The sequence below is a fragment of the Oncorhynchus nerka genome, linkage group LG2 (assembly GCF_034236695.1).
Source record: "Oncorhynchus nerka isolate Pitt River linkage group LG2, Oner_Uvic_2.0, whole genome shotgun sequence".
NCBI lineage: Eukaryota > Metazoa > Chordata > Actinopteri > Salmoniformes > Salmonidae > Oncorhynchus > Oncorhynchus nerka.
In genome coordinates this window covers 27482405-27504906 of record NC_088397.1, presented here as the reverse complement: position 1 = coordinate 27504906, position 22502 = coordinate 27482405, and the positions used below count along the sequence as shown (strand labels likewise).

At 45.2% G+C, this 22502-nt stretch overlaps 1 protein-coding gene across 2 annotated transcripts; it reads left to right on the top strand.

Annotated features, from left to right (window-relative positions):
• The first annotated feature begins 261 nt into the window (after nucleotides 1–261).
• Nucleotides 262–22317, top strand: LOC115133461 (transmembrane protein 198-B-like). 2 transcript variants are annotated; one of them, XM_029666713.2, is made up of 5 exons: nucleotides 262–697; nucleotides 16735–17025; nucleotides 17578–18162; nucleotides 18835–19040; nucleotides 19276–22317. In XM_029666713.2, the coding sequence occupies exons 2-5, from the start codon at nucleotides 16860–16862 to the stop codon at nucleotides 19438–19440; spliced, it is 1122 nt and encodes a 373-aa protein (XP_029522573.1). In that variant the 5' UTR covers nucleotides 262–697; nucleotides 16735–16859; the 3' UTR covers nucleotides 19441–22317. The 2 variants fall into 2 exon arrangements, with proteins under 2 accessions (XP_029522573.1, XP_029522582.1); XM_029666722.2 differs by lacking the exon at nucleotides 262–697 and adding an exon at nucleotides 12570–16324.
• The last annotated feature ends 185 nt before the right edge of the window (nucleotides 22318–22502 follow it).

Sequence of the window (22502 nt, the reverse complement as noted above, 5' to 3'; positions counted from 1 at the left end):
TATCGGCAGATTTATGGATGAGTAGGCTCACATTTTACATCTCACATGTGGGCTATATTATAGGCCAATAGCCAGCCTAGACATATTTATCAAGTAGCCTATCGGGCCACAGACACTTAGGGCAACTCAGAACACTGGATGTATTTAGTTAAATGTATTTTATGTTGAGAATAGTTTAAAAAAATGATATGCAGAACATCTCACATGGGTCGGGACCACTGTCCTCCATATTTTGTCCTAGAGCGCTCCTTCTTATCCTCATCCATCCAGCCCTGCACTTTTCCTTAGAATGGTATGCCCCGGCATGAGCCTATAGAGCCTGCTGATACATCTCCTCTACACCCTGCACGCGCATATTATTTTCCTCGGCACTCTGCAAAGCTTCGAATGTGGATTGGATGAAGCTGTAGGATACATCTCTAAATTGATGCTATACATAGAATAGTGTATGTTCTATAATGTAGACTAGTCACGGTATATTTTTGAATTAGGCTACAGTTGTCTTGTGTCTAGCTACATTGGATTACCTGGAGCAGCTAGAATCATCCGTCGCCCTAATGGGCTTTGACTGTATCCTATTCATAGGGAGTGAGTATCAAAATGAGGGATGCTGAACGATTCGGATGAGTCGTTCTGGGGCAAGATGCGGACAGAATGGCTAGGGCAGTGCTTCGAAGGATGCTGAGGCTTTGTGATGGTGAGTTGCCGCCGACGGTTTGCCTCTTTGTTTGCTCATTTATAGGAACCATTCGAATGGACATTCCATGCCTCGGGCATCCCAGGCAGAACCATTTTCCACTGGCCTAGCTGCGATGACCATTGGTTCGATAGGGTTCGGGCGCTATTGTCAAATGACCGTTGCCGTTGCATTATTTGATCCTACTGAATGGTTGTTTACATCTAATTAATTAGGTCAGACCTCTTACAAGTCCGACGGCACTATAGCATCAATGACATCATCATTTAATTTCTGGCATGTAAAGCTATGTCCATGACGTCCACAAAGCGCAATGTGTGCAAAGATTCCATTCCAGTCAATGATGCTTCTATCACGGGGTCAATGCCCGTAACATTACACTACAAAATGTGGTGTAGACGCTTTGGGTAGGCAACATAGCATCATCTATTATAAAGCGCAAACCAGGGGAATGCCACCATAAAACAGCCAGTCAAAATAAATGTGTAGGCTAAGCCTATGGAGGTGTGAGTGAGTGAGTGACTGACTGGGTTTCTGCCCACCTCGATGCTGTGGAATAGCCCACTGAGCTAAACCCTAGGCTATTAGCTCAGGTAACTGTCTTTAGGTCTCACTGGTGTGTTGTGGAAAGGAAAGCGTTCAGTTGTCATTGAGTCACAGGGTAAACACATTGAAGATAATACTACCTGCTCTCTCGCCTGAACAGACAGGATATGACTGTCTGTGTATTATTATTCTAGTGAGGCAGTCAATCTGTCAACCCCACAGCCTTCATGCCGTGAGGGTTTCCTTAGCCTGTTGGTGGTGCACACTGGTTTGAATGATCCTAGAGGGAAAAACAAACAGACAACATCTTGAGCCTTGTCGACAACAATCTGGCGTCTGTGTCTCTCTCTTTTCATATTTCTCTCTCTTTCATCCGATCTCGCTCTCTCTTTCGATGTCTCTCCATATTTCTCATGTTTAGTGTAGATTCTGTCTCCTAGTGTAAACATCTGCCTTCCAGAGGAATCGCAGGCTTTGATAACACACAGACATGTTTCCTTTCTCACGCGCACTGAAAGGTGTCTGTGTGCGTGTGCGTACATGGTGTTAGTCAGTGGTGGAGATAAAGAAGCATGTTGCCCATTCATTTCCATGGCAGCAGTGGAACAACCATGCCCTGACACTGATCCAATTGGAAAGCTGAACCACCCAGGTTCCACTTCATTGTCCTGACCTCTGACCTGTTCCAACCCCTTCTCAGAACAGGCCAGGCAGCGTCAGTCAATGTAGACCTACATAGGAACAAGACACTGTGGCTGAGTGACCATCTACTTAGCTCTGTCTATCTGTCCTCATCGTGACCCTTTATTGGCATCCTAACTGTCATGTGTTGTCATAACGACCAATGGAAGCATTGTTGTTTTAACAGCAAATACATGTCATTGAATTATCCCATGAATTCATCACTGTGTTGATTGATGTACACAGATTATGTAGATTATGGAATTCATTTTAATTATGCAGATGAGCGTAACTATGATGCTTTAATCCCTTCAATTATGATGATGGTTAAATAGTTATGTGTCTAATCCCATGTCCTGATGAGCTGCTGAGATATTTTTTATATTACGTTGCGTTTAAATGAAATAACTTAATTCAGAGTGGGGGAGAGATCTTGATTGCCTGCTATGTGTGGTTGAATGATGGCTAAGTGTCAGGCTGCCAGTAGTTTAAGTGCACGACTTCCTCTCATTCCCTTCCCATCATCGCCTCCGAATTCGAGGAACAAATCATTCATTTCGACCATTGCGAAGAAACGGAAAAAGAGAAAGGGAAAGGAAACACACATCTGAGAGTATAGAGGGACGAGGAGGTGGTGAGAAGAGATGAGGTGAATCGTTATGCAGCAAGATACACTTCCAGAATGAGCAAGAGCGGGATGTTTTGGGATATTATCGAACTCCTTCCTCGGGGTGTACAGGGAGAGAGTGTGTAGGGGTTTCAGTGAGGAGGGGGAGTGTTGTGAACACTGAGGGGGGCTTATACTGCAGCAGCATCTTAAAGACGGTGTGGAGACCGAGCCTTTGTTGGTCCCAGTTACGTAACAATGACAACGCTAAGTAAAGACTATTAACAGCGTTCACACTCAGAAGGAGCGAGGGACATGGGGGAAGAAGAGCAGAGAGAACGTGGAGACGTGGTAGAGGAGAGAGATGGGGAATGGGATGCACATGTATGGAGGAGTGATGGCAGAAGACGCAATATAAAAGTCGTGGGATACAGAGAGAGTTGGAGAGAGTGAGTACGGGAGGTGAATTGAGGAGAGGTGAAGCGTGTATGCACGAGGGGTGTGAATGAGATGGATTGTGAGGGGTGTGAATGAGATGGATTGTAAATGGCATTAATCCAGTCCTCTGCTGTCCTTCCCCCTGGCTACAGATACAGATAGGAGGTCCCAATCTCATTATCTGTCTACGTGCAGAACACACACACACACACACACCAAGATTAACACCAGATCAGACTGACACAGACTGGGACTAACTGAATCGTCAGTATGAAGAGCATAAACCGTAACACGCTGAATTGACTTTTACAACTGCTTAAGGTCTAGCCTTTGTTTCTGGATCTCAATAATTTGTCCTAGTGAATAAATTCATTAATAAATACAGGTGAATCGATTTCAATTAGATTAGAAGAGTCAGTAGAGAGAGACTCTTTGTATGTGTAATAAACCACTGGCAAGTCAGCTCTAGGTCCACACACAGAAGGAATTCGACTCCCTTTGATTCCCACTAGACTGCCTGGGTCTCTTTTGAGAGATGCGTAAAGTGGTCTGTTCAGTTCATTAACGACTCCAAAGGAACTCCATCCCAGAGAGTGTGTAGGAGCTGCAGCCTCTGCAGTCTGCTGGGGGAAACAATTGGTAGCATTCATGGCCATGTCTGCTGACACACAAAGCTCTCATAGATAAACCCATCGCTCTCTCTATCTGCCCCCGGATCCACCCCACCACCATCCCCTTTTATGGGCAGAATTAAGAGATTTCTAGTCCATCCAGTCTGATGGGCTAGCTGATGCATTGATGAGGGCCATCCTCTGCTATACCAGGCAGGATTTACTGAAGTAAGATCATTTTTATTTGCCCATTATGTGCCACTGACTGTCTAACCAGGTGATCCCCAGGCCAGACAACACATCCTCCTCTACCCAGGTCCACAACACTACCTGGGTCTCCATGGAGAAGCTCTGCCTGGGCCTCCATGGAGAAGCTCTGCCTGGGCCCTTGTATCACAACCAGAACCAGAGGAGGTAGAGGACAAATAATAGTCCAACACCATGTCTCCTCTCTCTGGTAGGATTTGACAAAGCTCCCTCAAGGGTTTCTCATTGTCCCTATGGTGCCCCAACACAGCAGCCTGGCTCTCAATGGGACCGTGTGGGGGAAACACGTGAGACTGTTGACATACACACCGATGATCGGCCTGCCACCACAGCTGTCCTAGTTACCACGGTGACACAGCCTGTCATGTTTCCACTGCGACCACAGCCAGTCAGACATTAGTGATGGATATTGATCGACATGCGAGGCAGCTTTAGAGGTTCAGGGTTGAAATGAACAGCTATATTGATTGATAACTGCCACTGTTATCACGCTAAACCCTTGTGTCCATTCCACGAGTTCTAGTTCTTCATTGGAAAGTGGCTCTGATAGGACTGTGTGATCTAAGTCTGTGACCGGGTGAGCTCGGGTCTGTCACACACCTCACGGAATTCTCACAGTAGTTCATTGGCCTTCCTTCAGTTACGTGGGCATCATACTTTCATCCTAGCCTGGCTGGTCCCTGATCTGTTTGTGCTCTTGCCAACTCCTTTTGCTGTCATTGTCAAGCCAGACATGTTTGGCATAACAATTCCATAAAGAGTTGGCAAGAGAGCAGAAACAGATCTGGGACAAGCCAGGCTACATTGATTTCAAATCGTTCTACATAACCTTGTGTTTCTGCACTAGGTATTTATTTGGGTTTTGGGGAGAGAAGGATAGATAAGACTGGCGAACCCAAAGATATCTGCAACAACCGATAGGGGAAGGAAGACTGGAGGAACTGAGGAAACGAGAGAGAGAGAATGGAATGGTGCAATCTTGCTTGATCAGACTACTGATTATGAAGTTGATGGAGGAGATAAGAAGCAAAAAAGGAAAGGGACTGGTAACAAAGCCACCATTTTGTATCTGTGGGATTGGACATGAAAATATAATTACTCCCAATAGAATAAATAGAACTTCAAAATGTATATTTCCTGAAAGAATGGGTGCGCTTGCTTCATTGTATTTGTCCTCCTAGCTCCAAAACAGTGAGAGAACATCTGGGGAACCCTTTGAAGACATTTAGTAGCAGCGACAGACCAGATCCCACAGCAGCAGTAACACTGTGAGAGAACATCTGGGGAACCCTTTGAAGACATTTAGTAGCAGCGACAGACCAGATCCCACAGCAGCAGTAACACAGCGAGAAAACATCTGTTGAAGTCTATGAAGACATTTAGTAGCAGCAACAGACCAGATCCCACAGCAGCAGTAACACAGTGAGAAAACATCTGATGAAGTCTATGCAGACATTTCGTAGCAGCAACAGACCAGATCCCACAGCAGCAGTAACACAATGAGTAATGCATTATGAAGTGGTTATGTCAGCAAACACTGCGGAATCGGGAGCCCATTGGCAGATCTGTACTATCTTTCGTCTTGCTTTCTTTCTTTTTCTTGTTCTCCTTTTTCACTCTTATTCAACCCTTTCTTCTGTGTAGTCTCAGGTCTCCTTCATGTAATTCACTTCCTGCTCTCACCCCATGTGCCTTTTCAACATATCCCTTTGAGATTGGGAAATGCGACAAAGGTGTTGGATTCGGGGTCAACTTTGAACATTGAGATACTAAAGACATGATAGATCAGAAGCATAGTATCTAAAGGAGTGAAAGAGACTGGCTTTTAATGTCAGAAGTGAATCGTTCTCTGTATAAAGACAGAGGGCTTTGGAATGTGTTGGGTGGACGGGAAGAAGTCACCGGATTGCTATAGGGGAAGCGGATGGACATCTGTGGATTAGGCAAAGGAGGGGTTGCGGTCAGGAGGTCAGGTCAGATCCCCTGATGGGAGAAATTATGGTTCACTATCCTATTACCCTCTTCATGTGGAACCATAAGATGTAAGGATTGGAAAGGAGGAGTGCCTAAATTGGAGTATATTAGAGGTCGACCGATTATGATTTTTCAACGCCGATACCGATTATTGGAGGACCAAAAAAAGCAGATTTTTATTTTATTTTATATGTATATATAAAATATATATATGTATTATATAAATATTTATATATTTATTTTATATATATATGTATATATAAATAAATATGCAGGTTTAAAAATATGTACTTCAATTGACTTTAAGAAAGGCAAAAGATGTTTATGGTTAGGTATATTCATACAACAATTGTGCTTTTTTCGCGAATGCGCCTTTGTTAAATCATCACCCGTTTGGTGAAGTAGGCTGTGATTCGATAAATTAATAGGCACCGCATTGATTATATGCCATGCAGAACAAGCTAGTTAACCTAGTAATATCATCAACTATGTGTAGTTAACTGGTGATTATGTGAAGATTGATTGTTTTTTATAAGATAAGTTTAATGCTAGCTAGCAACTTACCTTGGCTTCATGCTGCACTCACATAACAGGTGGTCAGCTTGCCACGCAGTTGTCAGATACATCTTTCATAGTTTCAAGATTGTATGTGTAGTCGTACATATGAGAGTTATACTATATGGCTCCCGAGTGGCGCAGCGCTCTAAGGCACTGCATCTCAGTGCAAGAGGTGTCACTACAGTCCCTGGTTCAAATCCAGGCTGTATCACATCCGGGTGTGATTGGGAGTCCCATGGGGCGGTGCACAATTTGCCCAGTGCCTCCCGGGTTTGGTTGTTATTGTAAATTTGAATTTGTTTTTAAACTGACTTGCCTAGTTAAATAAAGGTTACTTATGGTTGGCATTGGAAGCCAAGCCTGTGCTGGATATCACACGTGTTACAGCTATTGCTGATGCCCACTCACTACAGTGGGATGATCATACAAGGTGACATCCCTGCACATGTCCACTGGTGTTCTTCTCACGACACTGTCACTGTGACACAGAGGAGGGTAAAACCAAGAGGGAATGAGAGAGAGCGAGAGGGGAGCTGAGAAACAGACTGTCATCTGTAGTGACACATTTGTTTGTATTGAGAAGAACATTGCGATGACGAAATAGGTTAGTGCAATCTGCTAATGGAGTAATGGAGGCAGCCACACACACAACCCCCCCTCACACACATTCTCACACACCAAGGTACATACTGTCCTTAAACATATATCAAAGGTCTCTGTGGAGCCGTAGGAGGATGAGTATTATATTATGTGAGCGTACCAAATGGCACTTTATTCCCTATTTAGTGCACTGGGCTCAGGTCAAAAGTAGTGCAGTATATAGGGAATAGAGTGCCATTTGGGATGCAACCGATGTCTTGCTGATCGTGTGTGTGTGTCGAGACTGGAGCGGGTCCAGTTCCTGTATGGTGGGTTGTGGGTAGTCACCAGTCAGCATGGTTACATCACCTCCAGACTCCACTGCAAGGCTGTAGCACGACAACAGCTTGCAGGAAGAGGCTAGAGTGGGCTGTGTGTGTGTGTGGGGGGGTTGTAAACGCTTTGGCTAGGCGTCAGTCACGACGACTGTGGCGCAGACGCAGAAATACATACACTATTCAGTGCTGATCATTGTGTCTAATGAGACTGACGTGAGACTGACGTAAGACTTTGTTAGAATTCTCAGCCACATTGTTACTCAGCCCTCTCTTCTTGAAGGCTTTGATGACATTTCTACAGAAGCACTGACATTTCCATCCTTAAACATACAGTCAGTCACTACACTGTGGTGCCACACATAACTATGATATGTCAGCTAAGAGCAACTCTCTCAGAGAGTTTATATATAGATTGGTCCTGTTAATGAATGAGGCGTATGAGTGTTGCAGACACACACACATGCACACATATTAATCTCCATGTTGCTAAGAGCTGAGGCGCTCAGCAAGATGATCTGGGGCTGACTAAACCCTTGGCTTCCTGTCCCTCCTAGCCCCTCTCTCTCTCCTCTTTCCTCTCTCTTCCCCACCCCACTAGAGTCAATCAGAAATGGCAGGGCTATTGTACTGAGAGATACCACACCTTTCACGGTCATCCCTCTGTACGCACACACATATTTATATACACTGCTCAAAAAAATAAAGGGAACACTAAAATAACACATCCTAGATCTGAATGAATGAAATATTCTTATTAAATACTTTTTTCATTACATAGTTGAATGGGCTGACAACAAAATCACACAAAAATGATCAATGGAAATCAAATTTATCAACCCATGGAGGTCTGGATTTGGAGTCACACTCAAAATTAAAGTGGAAAACCACACTACAGGCTGATCCAACTTTGATGTAACATTACATCAAAGTCAAAATGAGGCTCAGTAGTGTGTGTGGCCTCCACGTGCCTGTATGACCTCCCTACAACGCCTGGGCATGCTCCTGATGAGGTGGCGGAAAAAGCATCCGCCAACTCCTGGACAGTCTGTGGTGGATGGGAGCGAGACATGATGTCCCAGATGTGCTCAATTGGATTCAGGTCTGGGGAACGGGCGGTCCATAGCATCAATGCCTTCCTCTTGCAGGAACTGCTGACACACTCCAGCCACATGAGGTCTAGCATTGTCTTGCATTAGGAGGAACCCAGGGCCAACCGCACCAGCATATGGTCTCACAAGGGGTCTGAGGATCTCATCTCGGTACCTAATGGCAGTCAGGCTACCTCTGGCGAGCACATGGAGGGCTGTGCGGCCCCCCAAAGAAATGCCACCCCACACCATGACTGACCCACCGCCAAACCGGTCATGCTGGAGGATGTTGCAGGCAGCAGAACGTTCTCCACGGCGTCTCCAAACTCTGTCACATCTGTCACATGTGCTCAGTGTGAACCTGCTTTCATCTGTGAAGAGCACAGGGCGCAAGTGGCGAATTTGACAATCTTGGTGTTCTCTGGCAAATGCCAAACGTCCTGCACAGTGTTGGGCTTTAAGCACAACCCCCACCTGTGGACGTCAGGCCCTCATACCACCCTCATGGAGTCTGTTTGAGCAGACACATGCACATTTGTGGCCTGCTGGAGATCATTTTGCAGGGCTCTGGCAGTGCTCCGCCTTGCACAAAGGCGGAGGTAGCGGTCCTGCTGCTGGGGTTTGCCCTCCTACGGCCTCCTCCACATCTCCTGATATACTGGCCTGTCTCCTGGTAGCGCCTCCATGCTCTGGACACTACACTGACAGACACAGCAAGCCTTCTTGCCACAGCTCGCATTGACGTGCCATCCTGGATGAGCTGCACTACCTGAGCCACTTGTGTGGGTTGTAGACTCCGTCTCATGCTACCACTAGAGTGAAAGCACCGCCAGCATTCAAAAGTGACCAAAACATCAGCCAGGAAGCATAGGAACTGAGAAGTGGTCTGTGGTCACCACCTGCAGAACCACTCCTTTATTGGGGGTGTCTTGCTAATTGCCTATAATTTCCACCTGTTGTCTATTCCATTTGCACAACAGCATGTGAAATTTATTGTCAATCAGTGTTGCTTCCTAAGTGGACAGTTTGATTTCACAGAAGTGTGATTGACTTGGAGTTACATTGTGTTGTTTAAGTGTTCCCTTTATTTTTTTGAGCAGTGTATTTACAGTACCAGTCAAAAGTTTGGACACCTACTCATTCCAGAGTAATTCTTTATTTTCTACTATTTTCTACATTGTAGAATAATAGTGACGACATCAAAAACTATGAAACAACACATATGGAATCATGTAGTAACCAAAAAAGTGTTAAACAATTGGCATTCTCTCAACCAGCTTCACCTGGAATGCTTTTCCAACCATCTTGAAGGGGTTCCCACATATGCTGAGCACTTGTTGGCTGCTTTTCCTTCACTCTGTGGTCCAACTCATCCCAAACCATCTCAATTGGGTTGAGGTCGGGGGATTGTGGAGGCCAGGTCATCTGATGCACCACTCCATCACTATCCTTCTTGGTAAAATAGCCCTAACACAGCCTGGAGGTGTGTTGGGTCATTGTCCTGTTGAAAAACAAATGATAGTCCCACTAAGCGCAAACCAGATGGGATGGCGTATCGCTGCAGAATGCTGTGTCTATGCTGTGTCTAAATGTGCCTTGAATTCTAAATAAATCACAGACAGTGTCACCAGTAAAGCACACCATCACACCTCCTCCTCGATGCTTCACGAGGGGAACTACACATGCGGAGATCATCCGTTCACCGACTCTGCGTCTCACAAAAACACGGCGGTAGGAACCAAATATCTACATTTGGACTCCAGACCAAAGGACAGATTTCCACCGGTCTAATGTCTATTGCTTGTGTTTCTTGGCCCAAACAAGTCTATTCTTATTATTGGTGTCCTTTAGTAGTGGTTTCTTTGCAGCAATTCGACCATGAAGGCCTGATTCACTCAGTCTTCTCTGAACAGTTGATGTTGAGATGTGTCTGTTACTTTAACTCTGTGAAGCATTTATTTGGGCTGCAATTTCTGAGGCTGGTAACTCTAATGAATTTATCCTCTGCAGCAGAGGTAACTCTGGGTCTTCCTTCCCTGTGGCGGTCCTCATAAGAGCCAGTTTCATCACAGAGCTTGATGGTTTTTGTGACTGTATGTCTGTTTTTTGCGTCGGAATACCTATCTTCTGTACACCACCCCTACTTCGTCACAACACAAATGATTGGCTCAAACACATTAAGAAGGAAAGAAATTCCACAAATTAACTTTCAAAAAAGGCACATATGTTAATTGAAATTCATTCCAGGTGACTACCTCATGAAGCTGGTTGAGAGAATGCCACGAGTGTGCAAAGCTGTCATCAAGGCAAAGGTTGGCTACTTTGAAGAATCTCAAATCTAAAAATGCATTTTGATTTGTTTAACTTTTTTTTTGTTACTACATGATTCCATGTGTGTTATTTCAGAGTTTTCATGTCTTCACTATTATTCTACAATGTAGAAAATAGTAAACACTAAAGTAAAACCCTGGAATGAGTAGAGAGAGAGAGAGAGAGCACAAACCCTCAGTCTGGAGGTGATTCTAGCCTGAGCACAAACCCTCATACTGGCTTTTCATGCCAAAAAGCCCTTTGAATTGAACTGGAGAGAGAGAGAGAGAGAGAGAGAGAGAGAGATAATAATTTACAAAACAGAGACAGACCTAGGGGCCAATGTTGTTCTACTACCAAAAGAACACAGGGTTCCTCTCACCTTAGTCATCTGGGCTTGTATCCCACTGGTCTTTAGGGCATGGACCGCCTTCTGGGCTGCTGCAGGGCTGTCAAAGTCCACAAACCCATACCCTGGAGTAGGGGGAGGAGCACCGAAACAACCGTCATAATACAGTTCTACAACTTGATATTAGTTTGCTTTACATTACAAATGCATGTTCTTAGTGGCATACCAGTGTGTGATACTATCTGACAACAGTAAAAATACTTCATTTATTTCGATACATTGGAGATAAATGATACTGACCTTTACATTTGTTAGTTGTTTTATCGAGGATGGCCTTTGCCGACACGATCTTGCCGTATCTATGAACACAAGAAGAATCAAATGTTAAGAACAGGATGTTGCTCTCTTATCCTTTAACCGTATTGATGATCACTACAATATGCATACATTATTGTTTTAAAGGTCAAACCATAATTCAATCTACCGATCCTCTTTATTTGGTACAGTATGTGTTATGAAGGCTCAAAGGGTAGAGAAAGAGAGAGAGAGAGAGAGCATGTTTGACCAGAAGGAGAGGTCCAGCTGGGTTTGTATATGTACACTTCCATTCAAATGTTTGGCGTCACTTAGAAATGTCCTTGTTTTTTAAAGAAAAGCAACACAAAAAAAGTCCATTAAAATAACATCAAATTGATCAGTGTCTGTGTTATTTTGCCCATCTTAATCTTTTATTTTTATTGGCCAGCCTGAGATATGGCTTTTTCTTTGCAACTCTGCCTAAAAGACCAGCATCCCAGAGTCGCTGCTTCACTGTTGACGTTGTGACTGGTGTTTTGCGGGTACTATTTAATGCAGCTGCCAGTTGAGGACTTGTGAGGCGTCTTTCTCAAACTAGACACTAATGTACTTGTCCTCTTGCTCAGTTGTGCACCGGGGCCTCCCACTCTTTCTATTCTGGTTAGACACAGTTTGCGCTGTTCTGTGAAGGGAGTAGTACACAGCATTGTATGAGATCTTCAGTTCCTTGGCAATTTCTCGCATGGAAAAGCCTTCATTTCTCAGAACAAGAATAGACTGATGCGTTTCAGAAGAAAGTTCATTGTTTCTGGCCATTTTGAGCCTGTAATCGAACCCAGAAATGCTGATGCTCCAGATACTCAACTAGTCTAAAGGCCAGTTTTATTGCCTCTTCAATCAGAAAAACAGTATTCAGCTGTACCAACATAATTGAAAAAAGGTTTTCTAACTATCAATTAGCCTTTTAAAATGATAAACTTGGATTAGCGAACACAACGTGCCATTGGAACATAGGAGTGATGGTTGTGGATAATGGGCCTCTGTACACCTATGTAGATATTCCATTTAAAAAATCTGCAGTTTCCAGCTACAATAGTCATTTACAACATTAACAATGTTTACACTGTATTTCTGATCAATTTGATGTTATTTTAATGGACAAAAAAATGTGCTTTTCTTTCAAAAACAAGGACATTTCTAAGTGACCTCAAACTTTTGAACGGTAGTGTATATATGTACACATACACACCCAGCTGCACCTCTCCCTCTGGTTAAACCTGCTCTCTCTCAATTCAGTTCAGTACAATTTATGAAAACTAAAATGATATTTTTGGTCTTAATTTAAGATTAGGGTTAGCAGTGTGATTAGGGTTAAGTTTAACATGTCATAACTTTGTGGCTTTGCCCGCTAGTGACCACTCTGCAGAGCTGCCTCTGCATTATGAAAAACGCTGCAGAAAATAGTGGAATAGGAGTAACAAATGCATCAAAATGTATTTATATAGTGCCTTTTGAACATACAATTGAGAGTAGAAGTGGGAGGCAGGTACAGTATAATGTTGTCAACATGCCTTTTTTCACATCTGCTTATGTCGTTTTCCTATGACAAGGTTGACCTGTAAAGCCCACAGTCCATTCAGTGAAGTCTCTCATTTGTCCACACCAGCAGACACCATATAAAGGGGCGTCATAGCAGCTATATTAATGCTGTCTGTTAACATATGGCTGAGTAGATTTTGAGCATCTGTCAGATGAGATGATGTCAGCAAGTACAGCTGTCTGCTATGGTTGCCCCACTGGCCAAGGGAAAGTCATAGACCGTACAAACACACACAGGCCCGTTGGGGATTAACACAGCTGGATGTCTGCTAGACTAGAACATGATGCCGCTGGGCAGTGGACAGACTCCACCCATCTCACAGGATAGGCTGCTCCACTTCACAGCACCTACAGTATATATACCATGGTTTTATCCACACCACATTGCCCTCTATCATATGATATTCTTAGATTCTGAGTTTGTCCTGAACCTGTGACCTGACCAGGAAAAACGCCAGTTACTAGATTGATTCTGTTCTAAAAAGATATGACGTGGAAAGCCATTCAATGAGTGTGTTTGCAAGTTTCCACCCTGTCCAGACAATCACCAGTGTATGGACGCTCCATATGGATCTTAAAATGTCTGGGACTAAATTTAGGATCTAGCGCTATTCTACTTGTCCACACTTTCACACCGGCCTCTAGTGTTGCCATTTTATCTCTCACACCACTTGTCCCTTCCCACCCTGTATTTTTATGTTCTGTGCTTTCCTCCCTCTGTCCTTGGATCTGCCTGCTCAAACACTGTAAAGACCAAATCACACGAGAAGTTATCTTTTTTTTATGCGCATGCTCACGCTGGAATGAGAATTCATGTGAGGGAATGAGAGAGCAGACGAGCTGCGGGCGTCAACTGCGTCACATTAGAATGATATATATCACGTTGCAAATGTCATTTCTTGGCAGTACCGTTAGGCTATCACCGTTGCAGCCGATTTGATTAATAAAGTTCAAAGTATATGGTTAGTAAGTGCCTTGTTTCAAATGAATCAAAAGTTGGTCTAAGGATGGAGTGGGTCGTTTGTAGAAAAATAATTAAGAGGAATTGTCATGATCTTCCCTATGCTAAGTAGACAAAATATGTAGTTTTAAAATGTATTGGGCTGAAAGCTAAGGTTTATCAATATCAGTTAAACAATTGCAGTCTACCTGTGTTGATTTCGACCATAGCTAGGCATATAGCCTAGGCAGGCTACGGCTGGATAATTTGAGGACCTCGTATTTCAAAAGAGAATACTGCTATGTAGAAAGAACGAGATTTAGCTAGTTCTTTATAAACGGCTCCGGTTTACAAGCTACAACTCTCCTCACGTTCGTGAGCTAGCATAACAACTGTTTAGCCCAGGTGCGGTGGCTCCGTAGGACATATAAATTGATTCACAACAATAACTACCAGGGGCTAGCCTACACAGAGAACATAACAAAAATAACTATTTACAATGGGTTGTCATGACAATTACGTTAGCATAAGCTACGCAGTGTTTGTGAATTGACGCTCCCTTTTCTCGCACACCAATTTCACGCCGTTGACGGACATCTCCCCGTGTGATTTGGGCTCACACTGTCACTCGCACTCTAGTCTTGTCACAACTAGCTGAATGTGGGGCAAAGGAAAGCAGCAAGGCCACTATGTGTGTGTTCTGTATCTTGAGTCATTGTTTTACATCTGACATGAGGGGTGACTTGCCAATGGGAGAGAGCTTAAAGGCTGTGAACCAGGAGAGGAGGGAGATACCAACCGAGAGGAACAGCCAGACTGGCACTGATTGGCTCTCTGACTGTTGCTATGGTGGTTTAGGCAGCTCTCCCATTGGTCAGACAAGCAACTTGGACCGGGAGATGCTCGGAATCCAAACATCCTCTTGTCGTCATGACAACAGACAGGAAGTGGGAAGTTGTTATTGTGGAAGATTGCCAAGCTTGTTCTCAACTGAACTGTGTTTTTCAACAGATGATCTCTTGTGAACATAGAAACTAACCCTGGATCTGCTTCAAGAACAGCTTAGTGGCGCTCCATTCCGCTCTCGGGTGTTCAGCAGAGATGGAGTAATCCGCACGGAAAGATGATTATTATAACATGTTTGGATGAGAGAGCAGCTAGGGGCTAGATGTGATTTTATGGGTCTGGAAGGATTTAGTCAGTGTCAGAAGAAGACCGAAATATCCTATTGTCCCTTGTCCACTTCCATCTAAAATAGCAATCCTACTGGACATGTTTCTTAATGTAATAACGTATTAGCTAATCATGTAGGTATACACCTACCCCATACATAGAGTCCTGTCCAATCCTGTTTTAGCGCAGTACATGTTGGCGTAGTGCAAAAGACAAGGCATCCAACCCAATTCTATTTTTAATCCATACCTCAGGGAGGATTTCATGAATCCCAGTTGATACCGTAGAGTCTGCCAGGGATCAGGTTTTCACTAGGTTCTCCTCTGAGCTCTCCATTACCCCTCCTATTCCATCCTTAGAGGACGGTATAAAGGCTGTATCCTACAGAGACCTATTGCAGCTTCAGTTCATTCATATCAATGTGTTTACTCTGCCTTCAGGTGGATGATGCATCACTTCAGACACACAGTTTAATGCTGGGCCATTGATCAGGCCTGACACGGGCACTGAGCCACACAGAGAAACACACACACACCTGGCTTTCTGGTTGATGCATATGCAGAGGCCTTGGTAAATGCTGACATGCTAATACTTTCTACCCAAGCAGCACCTTCACTTCTATGATGTTAAATGGTGTGGAACCTGTTTGCAGTAACCCCATAGCTGTCAGAGCCACACCTTCTGGGAGAGAAATAATGAAACCTGCCATGGGAAAGGAAGAGAAAAGGAGACGAAAGGGGAGGGGAGAGGAAAGAAAGGAAGGAGAGAGAGGAAAGGAAGGAGGGAGAGGAAAGGAAGGAAGGAGAGAGAAAGGGGAGGAGAAAGAGAGGAAAGGAAGGAAGGAGAAAGGGGAGGAGAGAGGAAGGAAGGAAGGAGAGAGGAAAGGAAGGAAGGACAGAGAAAGGGTAGGAGAGAGAGAGGAAAGGAAGGAAGGAAGGATAGAAGGGGGGAGAGAGAGAGAAAAGGAAGGAAGGAGAGAGCAAGAGAGAGAGAGCGACGCAAGAAGGGGTGGGGTGATGTTCAGGTGAGGTGAGGATAAGCGAAAGCGAGGCATCGGGGAGGTAAAGTGATGCATGCTGGGAGCAATATGGAGCTCATGAATATCTCACCAGCAACAGCTCCAGTGAGAGTCAGACGAGCTCACTAACACACACTGGGCTCCTTTTGTAACCCAACATCTGACCCAGAAACCTCCTTGCACGGAAGGCTAGAGAGACGGGGAGAGAGAGAACAAAGGAGGAGGAGTGGGAAAGAGGGGAACGAGGTCGTTGGGTGAGAGCTTTAGCAAATCATATGTCAGTGTCTTTGTGTGGGAGAGAGTCAGTCACTGTTCAAATAGAAGAACACGTGTAGAACAATCAGACTGTGTTTCTGAGGTTTGTTCCAACGTGTTGAGAGATGGTATTTACTCTGAAATGCCTGATCCAAACACAACGGAGTCTGTCCTCTGTAACTCTTGATCACTGCTCTACTTACACACTGTGTGTGTGGAGGTTTTTGAAACAGCTATAGTAAATGCAAACATGTCTAACGTTGACCGCTCTCTCTCTCTAACTCTCTCTTTCGCTCTCTTTCTTTCTTTCACTCTCTCTTTCTTTCACTCTCTCTCTCACTCTCTTTCTCACTCTCTCTCTCTCTTTCTCTCTCTCTCTGTCTCTCTCGCTCTCTTTCTCACACTACAGGTGGATTCTTGTGGATGGGAAATGCTCCCTGATCTTCCCTGCCCTCCTCCTCCCTCTCCTGAACACCCCAATCCCTCCATCTCTCGTTCTCACTTTCTCCATCACTCCATCACTCTCTGGTCGCCATGACGTCCACGCTGCAAACGCTGGCGCTCAAGCTGGCCCCGCCCCCTCAGGACCTAAACCCTGAGCGGTTGGACGGCTGCGAGGAGACGGGCCGGCGCTACAAAGTGGTTCCCTCCGTCGTGTGCTCCATGTGTTGCCTCTTCGGCATCATCTACTGCTTCTTCGGTGAGCAAAAGGGATTCTTTGTAGCAGTTGTAAGGTCATAGCTCCTTCCTCCTTGGAAACACTGAGGGGTAATTCACTAGTCTCAGTGGTAATGTTCATCTGTCACAGCAGCAGAACCTCTCTGACACTATGATTTAACAGTTATTACAGGTGATGCACGGTGATGAGATTATGTGAGCAACGCTGAGCTGATATTCTGGAGAATTTAGCCGCTCCGGGGTTATTCATAGGATAATCATCTCTCTGTCTCTCTCCTGTCTCTCTCTCTCTCTCTCTCTCTCTCTCTCTCTCTCCTGTCTCTCTCTCTCCTGTCTCTCTCTCTCTCTCTCTCTCTCTCTCTCTCCCTCTCTCTCTCTCTCTTCCCCATCTAAAAATGTGACTCTCGCGTTCTGAATCCAATTTAATTGAATAAACTATTGACTTGGTACATTTATGTACATTGCCAACAGAGATGGTCAAACAAGTCAATCTCAAGACCGCAGAACTATATAGAACACCAATATAGTGGACCTCTATGTTCAAGACCAACTCCCTGTCTTTCTCTCTCCTCAGGGTACCGTTGTTTCAAGGCGGTGATGTTCCTGACGGGCCTGATGTTCGGCTCCATCGTCATCTTCATGTTGTGTTATAAGGAGCGCGTCCTGGACACCCAGCTCAGTGTTGAGGCCTCTGTGGGCATCGGCCTGGGCATCGGCACCCTCTGCGGCCTGGTCACCATGCTGGTTCGCTCCGTGGGTCTCTTCATGGTGGGTCTCCTCCTGGGCCTCTTGGTGGCTGTGGCTACCCTGGTGGGCATGGAGGAGCTGTCCAACAGCCCCCCGAGGTCGGTCTGGGTCCCCCTGGGGGTGCTGCTCGGCCTGGGCATGCTGTTCGCTGTTCTCACCCTCCAATGGCAGCGCTTCTTCACCACCGTGTCCACGGCCGTGTTCGGGGCGGCGGTGATCACCGTGGCGCTGGACTACTTTGTGGAGCTGTTTGCCCTGGTGCTGTACCTGTACGAGAGGGTGAAAGCGGCGCCCAGGGGGAGACCCGTCTGCTGGATCACCTGGGTGGTGCTGGGGGTGTGGCCTGTTCTGACGCTCCTGGGGGTGCTAATACAGTGGAAGGTGACAGCAGAGGGATACTCCCACACCAAGGGTGAGTCTGAGATTCTGACGTCAATGCTGAAGTTTGTGGACTTTTTATTTTGAGAGTGACAGAGCTATTTATATGCGAGAGAGGTGCTTGAAAGGGGTTGCTTGTCCAACTGAATGTATTCAACTGAAATGTGTCTTCCGCATTTAACCCGAGCCCTCTGAATCAAAGAGGTGCGGGGGGCTGCCTTAATCGACATCCACGTCTTCGGCGCCCGGGCAACAGTGGGTTAACTGCCTTGCTCATGGGAAGACGTTGTCAGCTCGGGGATTCGATCCAGCAACCTTCCGGTTACTGGCCCAACGCTCTAACCACTAGCTACCTGCCGCCCGAATGTAAACAAAGATTAAGAGTGAGAAACAAAGAGAAAAAGAGAGGGAGGGGTAGAGACAAAGAGCAGGTAGCTTAAGGGGAAGAGAGAGAGAGAAGCAGATTATTGCTGGGTGAACTCCCTGGCTGCCAGATGGTGCCTGGCTCTGCTTGTCTAGTCTAAATAAAATGATGAACACAATCAGAACACAATCATGTGGAGCAGGGCAACTGTCAAAGGGCGCGTTGGGTCGTTCTTGTGTGCGTGTTTTAAAACATCTGTTGCTAGCTGCGCAATGTCGCTATGTGTGTTCTTTGAGTGTGTGTGTGTGTGTATATCTGAACCCCGTCTTCCATCTCTCTCAGTGATCATCAGTCGTCAGCAGCGGCGGGTCCAGCTGATGCGTATCCGTCAGAAGGAGGAGCGGAGGGACCGCAGCAGGAAGAGGAAGAATAAGCAACAGAGAGACTCCACCCACAGCTCTCACCCTCCCAAACCCCTGCACCCTGAGCCCGCCTATCGCAGAAAACCCAACCCTATACGACGCTTTGACGGGGACGTCCTATCGCCTGTGAGTGTGCAAGTGTGCTCTCTCTCTCTCTCCCTCTCTCTCCCTCTCTCTCTCTCTCTCTCTCTCTCTCTCTCTCTCTCTCTCGTTGCCTTTCGCTTCCTCTGTCCATTCTCCTCATCTCTTCTTACTCAGTGTCTTCATCAGCATTCATCAAAAAACACGGTCTCTCTTTTTCCTCTCTCTTGCTGTCTCTCTCTCACTTTATCTCTCACTCTTTCTATCCCTCTCTCTACAGAGTTACATCCAGAGTTTCCGGGACAGACAGGTTGAGGCCAGGCCGTATCCTGGAGGGGGCAGACTGATGGGGGGAGGAGGGGCTCACACCAATGTGGATGTGGACTATGACTGTGGCTCCACCACGCCCCTCACTGCGGCTGCAGGCCCCTTACTGCGAGTCTGAACACTCCCCTAACCACTGGTCCAACACCCCCAATGATCTGGCAGCCACATCACACCCCCAAAAGGTGTGACCACACCCACAACCCACCTGTGCTGCAGTATGGATCTGACCACACCCCTAAATGGTGCGACCACACCCCCAAAGGCCTGTATTGCAGTATAGGTCTGACTGACCACTCCCCCACCACAATGCTGGAGCCAATCAGAGTATGTGAATAGTAAAGGCCTGAACTCCTTTTTCTGTTTCACACACACCAGCCACATGCATGAAAATACTGTACACACATCCACAAACACCGCAGTGGAACTGGACCTGGTGAACAGAGAGAGAAATACAGGGCCTCCAACTGGATGGATAGATGTTACCCGAGGCTTCTCTCTCTCCATCCAGCCTCCAGCCAGTCTCCATCGGGACACAGTTTAAAGAAGCATGGCTCAGGTTTCAAACGAGGCATCGTTTTACCACGGACACCGGAATACAATCCTCTCTCTTCAGCATTTTGAAAGATTCAACTTAAAGTCTTGTCTACTGCTCGGCAGTCTTAATTCCTCAAATCATTCTCTGTCGTCAACAGGCAGTTCCTTTGTACTGCATTTCTACGGTTCCATCCTTCTATGGAGTTGGGACCTTCTGATGAGAACTGACTAGTCATAAACACCCCTGCTCTGTGCCATGCCAGCCCAACAACAGATCACCTCCTGGGAAGGAGAAGAATATCTGTCTTTTAAGAGGAAGCATTATGCATTCTTGGTGCTGGACGATATCCTTCTTTGGAAAGCAGTTTGAAATCCCCCTTCTTTAAATGAAGTTGGGAGATCCGGTTGATTTACGGGTGCCTTGTGACTGCCCTTACTTGGACTGTACCACTCAGCAGTGAGATAGTGGTTATTGGCAGTGGTCACTGACTGAGAGATGTGAGAGACTATATGATAACGTGTTATATTATTATAGTGACAGACAACAAAGTTGTTGCGATAGGAATGAGGATAGGCCTATGTCTAGCAGAGGAGCAACAGTGACCCAATCAGGGAGCAAGCAAGGAAACAGTGGATGGTGATTGGTCTAAACTGTCCTGGGCTCTACCAAAAGGCACCCTACATGAAGTCAGCACAGGGTCAACAAGAGGTCAATAAAGAGTTCAAAACAGAAAGGGGTCCGAATAAACGATCGACCAATACAACGAGAGTATTGACCACTCCCCCTCCACTCTACAGAGAGGACCATTCAGGTCACAGAGGATCGCCTACATATAGATAGACCCCTACATAATGTGCATTGGCTTTTCAATATGGGTCATAGCATTCTGTCTATCGTGTATCAGTAAATGACATGACATCTATGGTTTATTATTGTCTTTGACTCAGACTGTGAAAGGGACTGTGAGTTTGAAACACATGACAAAAGAATACAGGCGTGATGTTATTATTATGATTATTATGATTGCCCAATTGGGCTGTGGGTCGGGACAGGGTATGAGAATCAAAGTTATTTTCCCAGAATCTTCCAGGGGAAATCGACCTGGCTGCATGACTCAGTGTTTCCTTCCTGTTCCTGTCCCCCTCTCTTATCTGTCTCCCGTGGCTTTGTCCTCCTCACCTCACCAGACAGTGGTTCCTATCCCCTCTAGCCTGGTCAGCCCACATCTAACAACCACGTGCATAGTTTGTTAAACACTTCTCATGAATAGCTTCTTAATAATGCATTATAAGCACATGTATAATGCCTTACGAGCTATGTATAGTGCACTATAATGCATAGAGATTAAATTGATATTCATGAGCACTTATTATGCGCTTATTTTACATTATGAAGAGCATATTCATAGGAAGTGTTAGCAAATTAGCCTGAGTGCCAGTCTTGTTAAAGCTATTGTTTCAACTCCTTGCCGTGACAATGAGTTGGCATGGTAGCACAAACAGATCTGGGACCAGGCTATTACAGACTTGTCCATACAGCACAAACAGATCTGGGACCAGGCTATTACAGACTTGTCCATACAGCACAAACAGATCTGGGACCAGGCTATTACAGACTTGTCCATACAGCACAAACAGATCTGGGACCAGGCTATTACAGACTTGTCCATACAGCACAAACAGATCTGGGACCAGGCTATTACAGACTTGTCCATACAGCACAAACAGATGTGTAATTCCCCACTAGTGCTCATTCTTCTGATCTTCTGTTTTGTACATAAACACTGTATTTTGACCATTTATCTGTATTTCTTGCTTTATTTGATTGTTTATTTGTTCTTATGGATTTATTTTAGGATATTTCATTTTATTTATATGAAATGAACCTTTTATTTAACTAGGCAAGTCAGTTAAGAACAAATTCTTATTTACAATGACGGCCTACCGTGGAACAGTGGGTTAAACGCCTTGTTCAGGGGCAGAACAACAGATTTTTACCTTAACAGCTCGGGGATTCGATCCAGCAACCTTTCGGTTACTAGTCTAACGCTCTAACCACTAGGCTACCTGCCGCCCAAATAACATGTCCTTTCTGAAGTACTGTATGTAGATTTATTTATCAGGTAATTTATTGACATTATGTTATTGACATCTTTTGACTTCAAGAGTGCAGCCTCATAAATGTAGGCCGGTGATATTCCATGCTTCTTATTACAAACATAATTATTAATACTATTATTATTATTATTATTATTATTATTATTATTATTATTATTATAGCATGTGTTTTTATGGGCCTGTATATGATAAACAAAGTGATTCTTCAATGTCTTTGGTTGTTAATTCAAAACGCACGCACACACCCACACTGAGAACATGATAGACTGGTACAGAGACTGGCAGGCTGGTGACCGTGTGTCGCTGTTGGTTGTGTTTGTTAACCAACCTATAGGCCCACCATTCAGAACAGCATAAGCGATTGTCAGCCTCACTCACATTCCATGTTCCCCCTTTTCCATCTTTCATTTTGTCTCCCCTTCTCACCTGTTTCACCCCCCCCGTCCCCCCGTCTCCTTTTCCCTAGACACATCTCTCCCTTCTCACCCCTCTCCTCTGTCTCTCTGTCCATTGAGAATCCTCCTCATA

What these genes read in the sequence shown, in the direction of transcription:
- LOC115133461 (XM_029666713.2), top strand. Translation starts at nt 16,860, where the DNA reads ATGACGTCCACGCTGCAAACGCTGGCGCTCAAGCTGGCCCCGCCCCCT. An exon ending in GGGATACTCCCACACCAAGG is followed by an intron (nt 18,163 to 18,834) that starts GTGAGTCTGAGA and finishes CATCTCTCTCAG; the next exon opens with TGATCATCAGTCGTCAGCAG. An exon ending in ACGGGGACGTCCTATCGCCT is followed by an intron (nt 19,041 to 19,275) that starts GTGAGTGTGCAA and finishes CTCTCTCTACAG; the next exon opens with AGTTACATCCAGAGTTTCCG.